At 49.3% G+C, this 12,398-nt stretch overlaps 1 protein-coding gene across 1 annotated transcript in view; it reads right to left on the minus strand.

The window, feature by feature from the left end:
* LOC134965156 (sialic acid-binding Ig-like lectin 13) overlaps positions 1 to 12,398 on the minus strand; it is a 265,550-nt gene that overhangs the window by 134,808 nt on the left and 118,344 nt on the right. Inside the window, exon 4 of the mRNA XM_063941678.1 lies at positions 147 to 404. Within this exon, the coding sequence (XP_063797748.1) occupies positions 147 to 404 (258 nt within the window). The remainder of the gene's footprint in view (positions 1 to 146; positions 405 to 12,398) is intronic.

The following is a 12,398-nucleotide window of genomic DNA, read 5'->3' on the forward strand; positions in this document are numbered from 1 at the left end:
TTTTGGCTTGGGGGAGAAAAATTTCTAGTTACGCCACTGGTCACAGTGTCTGGTAAAGATTGTTGCAATGTGTTATGAGCAAACAAGATATAAGGCATTGATTTGACAAGGAGGAATAGTATGTGTAAGGGAATCTATATACTCACATTGAACATCCAAGTTTATAGATGTCTGTGTAGGCGTAACATTTGGTAAGGTCACCTTACAGGTCATAGGTTTCTTGTTATCACTCCGAGTTGGGGTAAATGTCACTGTTGAGTCTTTACACATATTCTGATCACCCTTTGTCCATTGGAAAGTTGGAGAAAGTCCAGGGCAGGTGACAGGAAAGGAACAGGTTAGTGTCACCTCCTGACCTGCAGTTATATTCCTGGGAATGTAGATTTCTGGCTTTCTGGAAAGAGCTATATGGTAAATTGGAAACAGAGAGAACAAATTATTTACTATTTCTGTTTGTAATTCACAAGAAAGCAATAAATAATTCCCTTTTCTTGGAAAATAGATTATCAGCATAATACCATTATGTGTTCTGTTATATGTATTTATTTTGATCTGATATTTCTCTTACATATTTATGCATTGTTGAATATAAAATAAAAAACCAAAAGTTTCACCTGTTTTACACTTCTTTTTAATTGTCCTAATCTTGCGCTGTTACTTGATAGGACAATGAGTAAAGAAGGTTAGTTCCACCTTCAGATTATCTGCATTATCTAGATCAGGGGTTGCCAACCCTGGTGCTCGAGAGCTACCAACAGTCAACGGTGGATTGGCATGCCAGGACGCTGGACCAGATTCCATTTGGCTGGTCCGGATGTCCTCTCACTGGTCGCCATCATCCCCCATGCTGGCCGGCTGCCGCTAGTGGAGCTTAGCTCCGATCGCGGCAGCGTTAACCTGAAGCTAACTAAGAGATGGCCGCCGTCAGAGCTGCTGCACATGTGCAGCTGCAGCAGCCCCGCCATTAGCCTTTGTAGGACGTCTCCACCTCTAGGACTGTCTTCAGCCCTGAGGCTTCCTCCAGCCCCAGCCAGCCGCAGCAGCCAGGAAATGCTTAGTAAGTCAAAGCCTCAAAGCTACACCTACACCATGATGCGCCTGATTTTTATATATATATATATATATATATATATATATATATATATATATATATATGTACATATATATACACACACACACACACACACACACACACACACACACACACACACACACACATCCAGAAGCCTGACACTTTCACAGTTTCTTCTCTGACTGTTGATCCATGCACATGCATCTACTAGGTGCTTCATCGCACACTACGGGCGCTCTTCACACCGTCGCAAGGGGCTACGCCCCCTTAACCCTTGCATTCCTTTCTGGGGTTCAATATTTGTATTATATGGAGTATTTCCTGTATTCCTTTGTTAGTGGTTAAATATTGCACAATGAAAGGGCGTGCGATGGTGAAGGAGGCGCAGCCCCTTGCGATGGCGTGAACAGCACCTGCAGGGCACGATGTACAGAATGTAGCGGGTGCGGGGGGGACTGCGGATGGTGTCTGTAGATGCTGCAGGTGGAGGGGGGTGGAAGCGGGGGGGGGGCCCGGGTGGGGAAGGGTCGGGTGGTGCTGCGGGTGGGGGAGGGGCAGAGGAGTGGGGGCTGCAGATGGGGGAGGGGTCCGGAGGCACTGTAGGTAGGGGAGTGGCAGGGGTGCCACGGGTGGGAGAGGTGCGGGGATGTTGTGGATGGGTGTAGGGTATGGAGGGAGACATATATGGGGGGTGGATGGTGGAGGGGATCTGGAGATGCTGTGGGTGGTGGAGGGGCGTAGGAGTGGGAGCCACGGGTGGTGTAGGGGGTCTGGAGGCACAGCATGTGGGGGAGGGGTGGAGTGCCGCATGTGGTGGAGGGGAAGGTGCGGAGGTGTGGTGCATTGAGGAGGGGTCTGGAGGCACTGCAGATACTGTTCCTGCCAAAAAGGTAGTTGGAGGGCATGCAGTAACAGGGCCAGGACAGGGGTGACAGGGTCAGAACAGGGGTGACGGGGTCAGGACAGGGGTGACGGGGCCAGGACAGGGGTGCTTCCTCTGCCTGTCAGCATCCCTCCCCCCTCCTCAGTCACACACCGCAGACCTCGCGCAGCTGCCGGGCACTGTGCTAAGGGGAACTGGGAGTGACTGATTAACCCCCAGGAGACGCTGCAGCTGGAGGGAGGAAGGGGTCATAGCATGCACGCGGCGCAGACCTCGCGGCTGCTGGGCACTGTGGTAAGGGGAGACTGGGAGTGACTGGTTAGCTCCCAGGAGATGCTGCAGCTGGAGGGAGGAGGGGGTCGGAGCCTGCAAGCAGCTCGGACTTCTGCAGCGCTACCCGCTGGCTAAAGTGTGTGAAGGAACTGGTCGCACCTCACTGCGGGCGGCAGCACTGCAGCTAGCAGTGGGGTTGCCGGGGCTGGAGATAACAGAGGCAGTATGGAACCTGCATAGCGGCAGGTGCCCCACAAAACTGCAGCTAAGAAGCGTGGAGTGTGCTAGAAAGTGACGCTCCTCCGTGCCAAAGAGTATGCTGATGTGGCGGGTCAAGCACAAAGTGAGCTGGTGCCCATCTGTCTGTCCGGCATACCCCCTCACACACCCCCATACCTCCCAACTGTCCCGGGGTTCTGGAAGCAAAGCCGGATTAAGGGGGGGGGGGGCAGGGGGTACGTACTGTGGGCCCCACAGTTTTAGGCCCCCCCCCCGGCTGGAGTAGCTCTGTCCCAGCTCAGAAGCTCACCCGTCCTGCCAGCAACAGCGGCAGCATTGTGCTACAGTCAGCACACGCTGCTGTGTGTTGGCAGGTCTGTGGTGTTGCAGGGAGGCAGCAGTCTCCCTGCTTTCTTCTGCCTGTGCGGGTGTGTAGGGGGTAGCGACCACCTCCTCTGCATGTAGCCCTAGCTGAGGGGCCAAAATTCCATATAAAAAAATAAATCCCGGAATTTGCATAAGGGGGCGTGGCCAGGCATCCCACGATTAGGCCACGCCCCCAACCCCACAGCAGGCATCGTAATGAGATAGGGCTCCCCTGTCTCAAGTGCCCTGGGCCCCCCGGACTCATAATCCACCCCTGGAGGCATGCCAGCAGCTCACAGAGCACTGGGCATGCCCCCTCACTGACGAAAATGGGGGCCCTCCCGTGAAGCCACTCCCCCTTTTCGTCGCTGGGAGGTATGCATCCCTGTCTACCTGAAGAAAGCTGGGAGGTATGCACCCCTGCCTGTGCCATGCCCATACTATCTGCTTCTGGCCTTCTGCTCCTAGTCTCCTATAGATTTGCCCAGATCTGTGACTCATTTGACTAACTACGCCCAGTGTTGTGACTCCACCCAGCGTTTGCAAATTAGTCACAAAGTCACAGATCTGGGCTATTATATAGGAGATTGGGAGTGTAATCACTGATTATTGCGATTCCATTGCATCATACCAATGAGTGGGTTTGGTCAACAGAGAGAAAGTGTTGTATAAATATAGGGCATTTTCAGATGCCATTTTTTCAATTTGCCTTGACATTTAAAGAATCTGCAGTATCATTCTATGCGATTTAGGTCCCAATTTGCAGATCAATTAAGGAATCAACATGTTTACACACACTTTGAAGCCAAATTGTTTGTTTACCCCTGATGAAGTTGCTAACACGAAACGCGTAGGATTCACCAATCAACATTCATCACGTCCTTACGCCAGAGGTTCCCAAACTGTGTGCCGTGGCTCCCTGGGGTGCCTCGGGACACTTGCAGGGGTGCCCTGGGTTGGTGGTCCAGAACCAATTAAAAGTATTCATGGTCAATATAATAGGCAAAACCAGTGCTGGTGGCTGCCAGTCATAAAATATGTGGCCAAACAGAAGCAAATCTTGTCCCTCACCACACAACTGACCCTAAGTATGACATATAAACGCCATCTACTTAGTGTAATATTTCTTTCTACATTTCTCAATAAGAAATTTTTGGCCTAGGGGTGCCACGAATATAATTCTGATATTCTAGGGTGCCATGATTCAAAAAAGTTTGGAAACTACTGCCTTATGCATTTGATTTCCACCCTGAGCTCGCACCTTTGTTAATGTGAAGGTGGGATCCATTCCAGCTATTGTACCCTGACCTGTATATGGATTTTTGGTGTTATGTTAAAGAACTTATATCTTTTAAACATTTGTAACAAGTAAAGAAACATTTTTCTCTGACGTCCTAGTGGATGCTGGGGACTCCGTCAGGACCATGGGGAATAGCGGCTCCGCAGGAGACAGGGCACAAAAGTAAAAGCTTTAGGATCAGGTGGTGTGCACTGGCTCCTCCCCCTATGACCCTCCTCCAAGCCTCAGTTAGATTTTTGTGCCCGGCCGAGAAGGGTGCAATCTAGGTGGCTCTCCTAAAGAGCTGCTTAGAGTAAAAGTTTTGTTAGGTTTTTTATTTTCAGTGAGTCCTGCTGGCAACAGGCTCACTGCATCGAGGGACTTAGGGGAGAGAAGTGAACTCACCTGCGTGCAGGATGGATTGGCTTCTTAGGCTACTGGACACCATTAGCTCCAGAGGGAGTCGGAACACAGGTCTCACCCTGGGGTTCGTCCCGGAGCCGCGCCGCCGACCCCCTTGCAGATGCCGAAAAGTGAAGAGGTCCAGAAACCGGCGGCAGAAGACTTTTCAGTCTTCATAAGGTAGCGCACAGCACTGCAGCTGTGCGCCATTGTTGTCAGCACACTTCATAGCAGCGGTCACTGAGGGTGCAGGGCGCTGGGGGGGGCGCCCTGGGCAGCAATGATAGTACCTTATTCTGGCTAAAAATACATCACATATAGCCCCTGGGGGCTATATGGATGTATTTAACCCCTGCCAGGTCTCAGAAAAACGGGAGAAGAAGCCCGCCGAAAAGGGGGCGGGGCCTATTCTCCTCAGCACACAGCGCCATTTTCCCTCACAGAAATGCTGGTGGGAAGGCTCCCAGGCTCTCCCCTGCACTGCACTACAGAAACAGGGTTAAAACAGAGAGGGGGGGCACTTATTTGGCGATATGACTATATATATTAAAATGCTATAAGGGAAAAACACTTATATAAAGGTTGTCCCTGTATAATTATAGCGTTTTTGGTGTGTGCTGGCAAACTCTCCCTCTGTCTCCCCAAAGGGCTAGTGGGGTCCTGTCCTCTATCAGAGCATTCCCTGTGTGTGTGCTGTGTGTCGGTACGTGTGTGTCGACATGTATGAGGACGATGTTGGTGAGGAGGCGGAGCAATTGCCTGTAATGGTGATGTCACTCTCTAGGGAGTCGACACCGGAATGGATGGCTTATTTAAGGAATTACGTGATAATGTCAACACGCTGCAAGGTCGGTTGACGACATGAGACGGCCGGCAAACCAATTAGTACCTGTCCAGGCGTCTCAAACACCGTCAGGGGCGTTAAAACGTCCTTTTACCTCAGTCGGTCGACACAGACACGGACACTGACTCCAGTGTCGACGGTGAAGAAACAAACGTATTTTCCTTTAGGGCCACACGTTACTTGTTAAGGGCAATGAAGGAGGTGTTACATATTTCTGATACTACAAGTACCACAAAAAAGGGTATTATGTGGAGTGTGAAAAAACTACCTGTAGTTTTTCCTGAATCAGATAAATTAAATGAAGTGTGTGATGATGCGTGGGTTTCCCCCGATAGAAAATTATTGGCGGTATACCCTTTCCCGCCAGAAGTTAGGGCGTGTTGGGAAACACCCCTTAGGGTGGATAAGGCGCTCACACGCTTATCAAAACAAGTGGCGGTACCGTCTCCAGATAGGGCCGTCCTCAAGGAGCCAGCTGATAGGAGGCTGGAAAATATCCTAAAAAGTATATACACACATACTGGTGTTATACTGCGACCAGCGATCGCCTCAGCCTGGATGTGCAGCGCTGGGGTGGCTTGGTCGGATTCCCTGACTGAAAATATTGATACCCTTGACAGGGACAGTATTTTATTGACTATAGAGCATTTAAAGGATGCATTTCTATATATGCGAGATGCACAGAGGGATATTTGCACTCTGGCATCAAGAGTAAGTGCGATGTCCATATCTGCCAGAAGTTGTTTATGGACACGACAGTGGTCAGGTGATGCAGATTCCAAACGGCACATGGAAGTATTGCCGTATAAAGGAGAAAAAGACAACGTCTTTTCAGCCTCAGTCCTTTCGTCCCCATAAGGGCAAGCGGGCAAAAGGCCAGTCATATCTGCCATGGGATAGAGGAAAGGGAAGAAGACTGCAGCAGGCAGCCCATTCCCAGAAACAGAAGCCCTCCACCGCTTCTGCCAAGTCCTCAGCATGACGCTGGGGCCGTACAAGCGGACTCAGGTGCGGTGGGGGGGGGGGTCGTCTCAAGAGTTTCAGCACGCAGTGGGCTCACTCGCAAGTGGACCCCTGGATCCTACAAGTAGTATCCCAGGGGTACAGATTGGAAATTCGAGACGTCTCCCCCTCGCAGGTTCCTGAAGTCTGCTTTACCAACGTCTCCCTCCGACAGGGAGGCAGTAGTGGAAACAATTCACAAGCTGTATTCCCAGCAGGTGATAATCAAAGTACCCCTCCTACAACAAGGAAAGGGGTATTATTCCACACTATATTGTGGTACTGAAGCCAGACGGCTCGGTGAGACCTATTCTAAATCTGAAATAGTTGAACACTTACATACAAAGGTTCAAATCAAGATGGAGTCACTCAGAGCAGTGATAGCGAACCAGGAAGAAGGGGACTATATGGTGTCCCGGGACATCAGGGATGCTTACCTCCATGTCCCAATTTGCCCTTCTCACCAAGGGTACCTCAGGTTCGTGGTACAGAACTGTCACTATCAGTTTCAGACGCTGCCGGTTGGATTGTCCACGGCACCCCGGGTCCTTACCAAGGTAATGGCCGAAATGATGATTCTTCTTCAAAGAAAATGGACGATCTCCTGATAGGGGCAAGGTCCAGAGAACAGTTGGAGGTCGGAGTAGCACTATCTCAAGTAGTTCTACGACAGCACGGGTGGATTCTAAATATTCCAAAACCGCAGCTGTTTCCGACGACACGTCTGCTGTTCCTAGGGATGATTCTGGACACAGTCCAGAAAAAGGTGTTTCTCCCGGAGAAGAAAGCCAGGGAGTTATCCGAGCTAGTCAGGAACCTCCTAAAACCAGGAAAAGTGTCAGTGCATCATTGCACAAGGGTCCTGGGAAAAATGGTGGCTTCTTACGAAGCGATTCCATTCGGTAGATTTCACGCAAGAACTTTTCAGTGGGATCTGCTGGAAAAATGGTCCGGATCGCATCTTCAGATGCATCAGCGGATAACTCTGTCTCCAAGGACAAGGGTGTTTCTTCTGCGGTGGCTGCAGAGTGCTCATCTACTAAAGGGCTGCAGACTCGGCATTCAGGACTGGGTCCTGGTGACCACGGATGCCAGCCTGAGAGGCTGGGGAGCAGTCACACAGGGAAAAAATTTCCAGGGAGTGTGATATAGTCTGGAGACTTCTCTCCACATAAATATACTGGAGCTAAGGGCAATTTACAATGTTCTAAGCTTAGCAAGACCTCTGCTTCAAGGTCAGCCGGTATTGATCCAGTGGGACAACATCACGGCAGTCGCCCACGTAAACAGACAGGGCGGCACAAGAAGCAGGAGGGCAATGGCAGAAACTGCAAGGATTCTTCGCTGGGCGAAAAATCATGTGATAGCACTGTCAGCAGTGTTCATTCCGGGAGTGGACAACTGGGAAGCAGACTTCCTCAGCAGGCACGACCTCCACCCGGGAGAGTGGGGACTTCATCGGGAAGTATTCCACATGATTGTGAACCGTTGGGAAAGACCAAAGGTGGACATGATGGCGTCCCGCCTGAACAAAAAACTGGACAGGTATTGCGCCAGGTCAAGAGACCCTCAAGCAATATCTGTGGACGTTCTGGTAACACTGTGGGTGTACCAGTCGGTGTATGTGTTCCCTCCTCTGCTTCTCATGACCAAGGTACTGAGAATTATAAGACGTAGAGGAGTAAGAACTATACTCGTGGCTCCGGATTGGCCAAGAAGGACGTGGCACCCGGAACTTCAAGAAATGCTCACAGAGGACTCATGGCCTCTGCCGCTAAGAAGGGACTTGCTTCAGCAAGTACCAGGTCTGTTCCAAGACTTACCGCAGCTGCGTTTGACGGCATGGCGGTGGAACGCCAGATCCTAAGAGAAAAAGGCATTCCGGAAGAGGTCATTCCTACCCTGGTCAAAGCCAGGAAGGAGGTGACCGCAAAACATTATCACCACATGTGGCGAAAATATGTTGCGTGGTGTGAGGCCAGGAAGGCCCCACGAAGAAATTTCAACTCGGTCGATTCCTGCATTTCCTGCAAACAGGAGTGTCTATGGGCCTCAAATTGGGGTCCATTAAGGTTCAAATTTCGGCCCTGTAAATTTTCTTCCAGAAAGAATTGGCTTCAGTTCCTGAAGTCCAGAAGTTTGTCAAGGGAGTATTGCATATACAACCCCCTTTTTGTGCCTCCAGTGGCACTGTGGGATCTCAACGTAGTTCTGGGATTCCTCAAATCACATTTTAAACCGCTCAAATCTGTGGATTTGAAATATCTCACATGGAAAGTGACCATGCTGTTGGCCCTGGCCTCGGCCAGGCGAGTGTCAGAATTGGCGGCTTTGTCTCACAAAAGCCATATCTGATTGTCCATTCGGACAGGGCAGAACTGCGGACTCGTCCCCAGTTTCTTCCTAAGGTGGTGTCAGCGTTTCACCTGAACCAGCTTATTGTGGTACCTGCGGCTACTAGGGACTTGGAGGACTCCAAGTTGCTAGATGTTGTCAGGGCCCTGAAAATATAGGTTTCCAGGACGGCTGGAGTCAGGAAAACTGACTCGCTGTTATCCTGTATGCACCCAACAAACTGGGTGCTCTTGCTTCTAAGCAGACGATTGCTCGTTGGATTTGTAGCACATTTCAACTTGCACATTCTGTGGCAGGCCTGCCACAGCCTAAATCTGTCAAGGCCCATTCCACAAGGAAGGTGGGCTCATCCTGGGCGGCTGCCCGAGGGGTCTCGGCATTACAACTCTGCAGAGCAGCTACGTGGTCGGGGGAGAACACGTTTGTAAAATTCTACAAATTTGATACCCTGGCTAAAGAGGACCTGGAGTTCTCTCATTCGGTGCTGCAGAGTCATCCGCACTCTCCCGCCCGTTTGGGAGCTTTGGTATAATCCCCATGGTCCTGACGGAGTCCCCAGCATCCACTAGGACGTCAGAGAAAATAAGATTTTACTTACCGATAAATCTATTTCTCGTAGTCCGTAGTGGATGCTGGGCGCCCATCCCAAGTGCGGATTGTCTGCAATACTTGTACATAGTTATTGTTACAAAAATCGGGTTATTATTGTTGTGAGCCATCTTTTCAGAGGCTCCGCTGTTATCATGCTGTTAACTGGGTTCAGATCACAGGTTGTACAGTGTGATTGGTGTGGCTGGTAGGAGTCTTACCCGGGATTCAAAATCCTTCCTTATTGTGTACGCTCGTCCGGGCACAGTATCCTAACTGAGGCTTGGAGGAGGGTCATAGGGGGAGGAGCCAGTGCACACCACCTGATCCTAAAGCTTTTACTTTTGTGCCCTGTCTCCTGCGGAGCCGCTATTCCCCATGGTCCTGACGGAGTCCCCAGCATCCACTACGGACTACGAGAAATAGATTTATCGGTAAGTAAAATCTTATTTTTAGCAAATATGTATGTCTAATTTTTTTCTTTTATCTGGGTGATATTTTGGTGAGTGGGTCTTTTGTAGGGAACACTGTATCTGACCCATTGAACAATTAACCCCTGACGGTCTAAACATCGATTTGGTTGATAGAGGCACTACTATACTGAAACTACAGTCCTGTGTACATTAGTGCACGGAGATATTGTTTGTAACTATTATATATATATATATATATATATATAATTAATGTTTCGGGCCCATGCCGTGTATAATGTGCTCTACCTGGTGCAATGTGTACAACGTGCTCTACCTGGTGCAATGTGTATAACGTGCTCTACCTGGTGCAATGTGTATAACATGCTCTACCTGGTGTAATGTGTACAATGTGCTCTACCTGGTGCAATGTGTACAACGTGCTCTACCTGGTGCAATGTGTATAACATGCTCTACCTGGTGCAATGTGTAGAACATGCTCTACCTGGTGCAATATTTATAACATGCTCTACCTGGTGCAATGTGTACAACGTGCTGTACCTGGTGCAATGTGTATAACATGCTCTACCTGGTGCAATATGTATAACAAGCTCTACCTGGTGCAATGTGTACAACGTGCTCTACCTGATGCAATGTGTATAACATGCTCTACCTGGTGCAATGTGCACAACGTGCTCTACCTGGTGCAATGTGTATAACATGCTCTACCTGGTGCAATGTGTACAACGTGCTCTACCTGGTGCAATGTGTATAACATGCTCTACCTGGTGCAATGTGTACAACGTGCTCTACATGGTGCAATGTGTATAATGTGCTTTACCTGGTGCAATGTATATAATGTGCTCTGGCTGACGCAAAGTATATAATGTGCTTTACCTGGCGCAAAGTATAAAATGTGCTCTCTCTGGCGTAATATGTATAACGTGCTCTACCTGGTACAGTGTGTATAGGAGGTTCTATATGGTGCAATGTGTATAAGCAGCATCACTGTGTGGTGTAATATGAATTAGCACTATTATGTAGCCACGCCCCTTCCCCACGAAGCGACCCCCCCTAGAATTTTGCGCGCACTCTTCATACATGCATATAATCAGGCCTTCTGAGCAGTAATCCCTCCCACTTGACAGACACCATCCCCTCAAAGGACCCCCCCACCCCCTATGAGTGCTGCTTCCATAAATGTACCGGGCTGGTTTTCGATCCCAATCCGCCCCTGCCAACAGTTAACGTTTTCCAGGTCTCCTCACAGAATCACAAGTTAAGTAATTAGCTCCATCTGTGGATCTTTTAAAATGTGTCAGTGAGTAATGACTGCACCTGTGTACCTGCTGGGTGAGCTGGAAAATGTGAACTGTTGGTTGCTCTTGAGGACCAGGGTTGGCTACAACTGATCTTGATCACAGTCCCCAACAACTACTAATTTACTAGATACATAAGCTTTGCCCCCAAGCAAAGTTTTTATTAGTCGTGTCTCTTTAACGCTGATTTATTTTGCTCTAGAATACAATATTTACACTACAATATGTCCCTCATTCCGAGTTGTTCGCTCGGTAAATTTAATCGCATCGCAGCGATTTTTCCGCTTAGTGCGCATGCGCAATGTCCGCACTGCGACTGCGCCAAGTAAATTTGCTATGAAGGTAGTATTTTTACTCACGGCTTTTTCTTCGCTCCGGCGATCGTAGTGTGATTGACAGGAAATGGGTGTTTCTGGGCGGAAACAGGCCGTTTTATGGGCGTGTGGGAAAAAACGCTACCGTTTCCGGAAAAAACGCGGGAGTGGCTGGAGAAACGGGGGAGTGTCTGGGCGAACGCTGGGTGTGTTTGTGACGTCAAACCAGGAACGACAAGCACTGAACTGATCGCAGATGCCGAGTAAGTCTGAAGCTACTCTGAAACTGCTAAGAAGTTTGTAATCGCAATATTGCGAATCTTTCGTTCGCAATTTTAAGAAGCTACGATTCACTCCCAGTAGGCGGCGGCTTAGCGTGAGCAACTCTGCTAAAATCGCCTTGCGAGCGAACAACTCGGAATGACCTCCTATATTCCTGCATTTATAATCTAAGCAAAGAGCACATCAGAGCATTGTAATACACCAGCATAATGCAAATTAACAACTGTGAATATTAAAGATGAATGGGTTTTGTTCTCCAAGAACCAAGCCCACTGGAACACTGAGATCCGAGACAAGATCCGAGCCCTGCTCGGGTTTTCCCACCAGCCTCAGATCTGAAAGCAAGGCAAAACGTCATCATCCTGCTGTTGGATTCTCGCGGGTTTTGGATTCTATATAAGTCCCTGGGGATCTGCGCTATCTTGACTCAGGCATTGGAGATTGTACAGTGTACATGTGCTGCCTGTCAGTGCTGTGCTGTGTGCTATTTTTTAAGGGGCTGCCTGAACTTAAGGAAGGGGCTGCTGTGGTACTCTGGTGTACACAAGGGGCTGCTTCAGGGGTGCTCTGTCCATAAACTGGGGAAGTCTGACTGAAAGGGGATGCTCTGTCTGTCCATCAAGGGCTGTGTCCTCCTGGGGTGCAGTGTGTGATATAAAAAATAATAATTCATATCAGTGCCGTAACTAAACATTTTAGTGCTGTGTGCAAGAAACAGCATCGGCGCCCCCCCATATACATAACAGAGCCATTCACTACACGAAGTGGAAAGGAAAGGCTAAGGCCTTGG

This window comes from Pseudophryne corroboree, chromosome 10, assembly GCF_028390025.1.
Source record: "Pseudophryne corroboree isolate aPseCor3 chromosome 10, aPseCor3.hap2, whole genome shotgun sequence".
Classification (NCBI taxonomy): Eukaryota; Metazoa; Chordata; class Amphibia; order Anura; family Myobatrachidae; genus Pseudophryne; species Pseudophryne corroboree.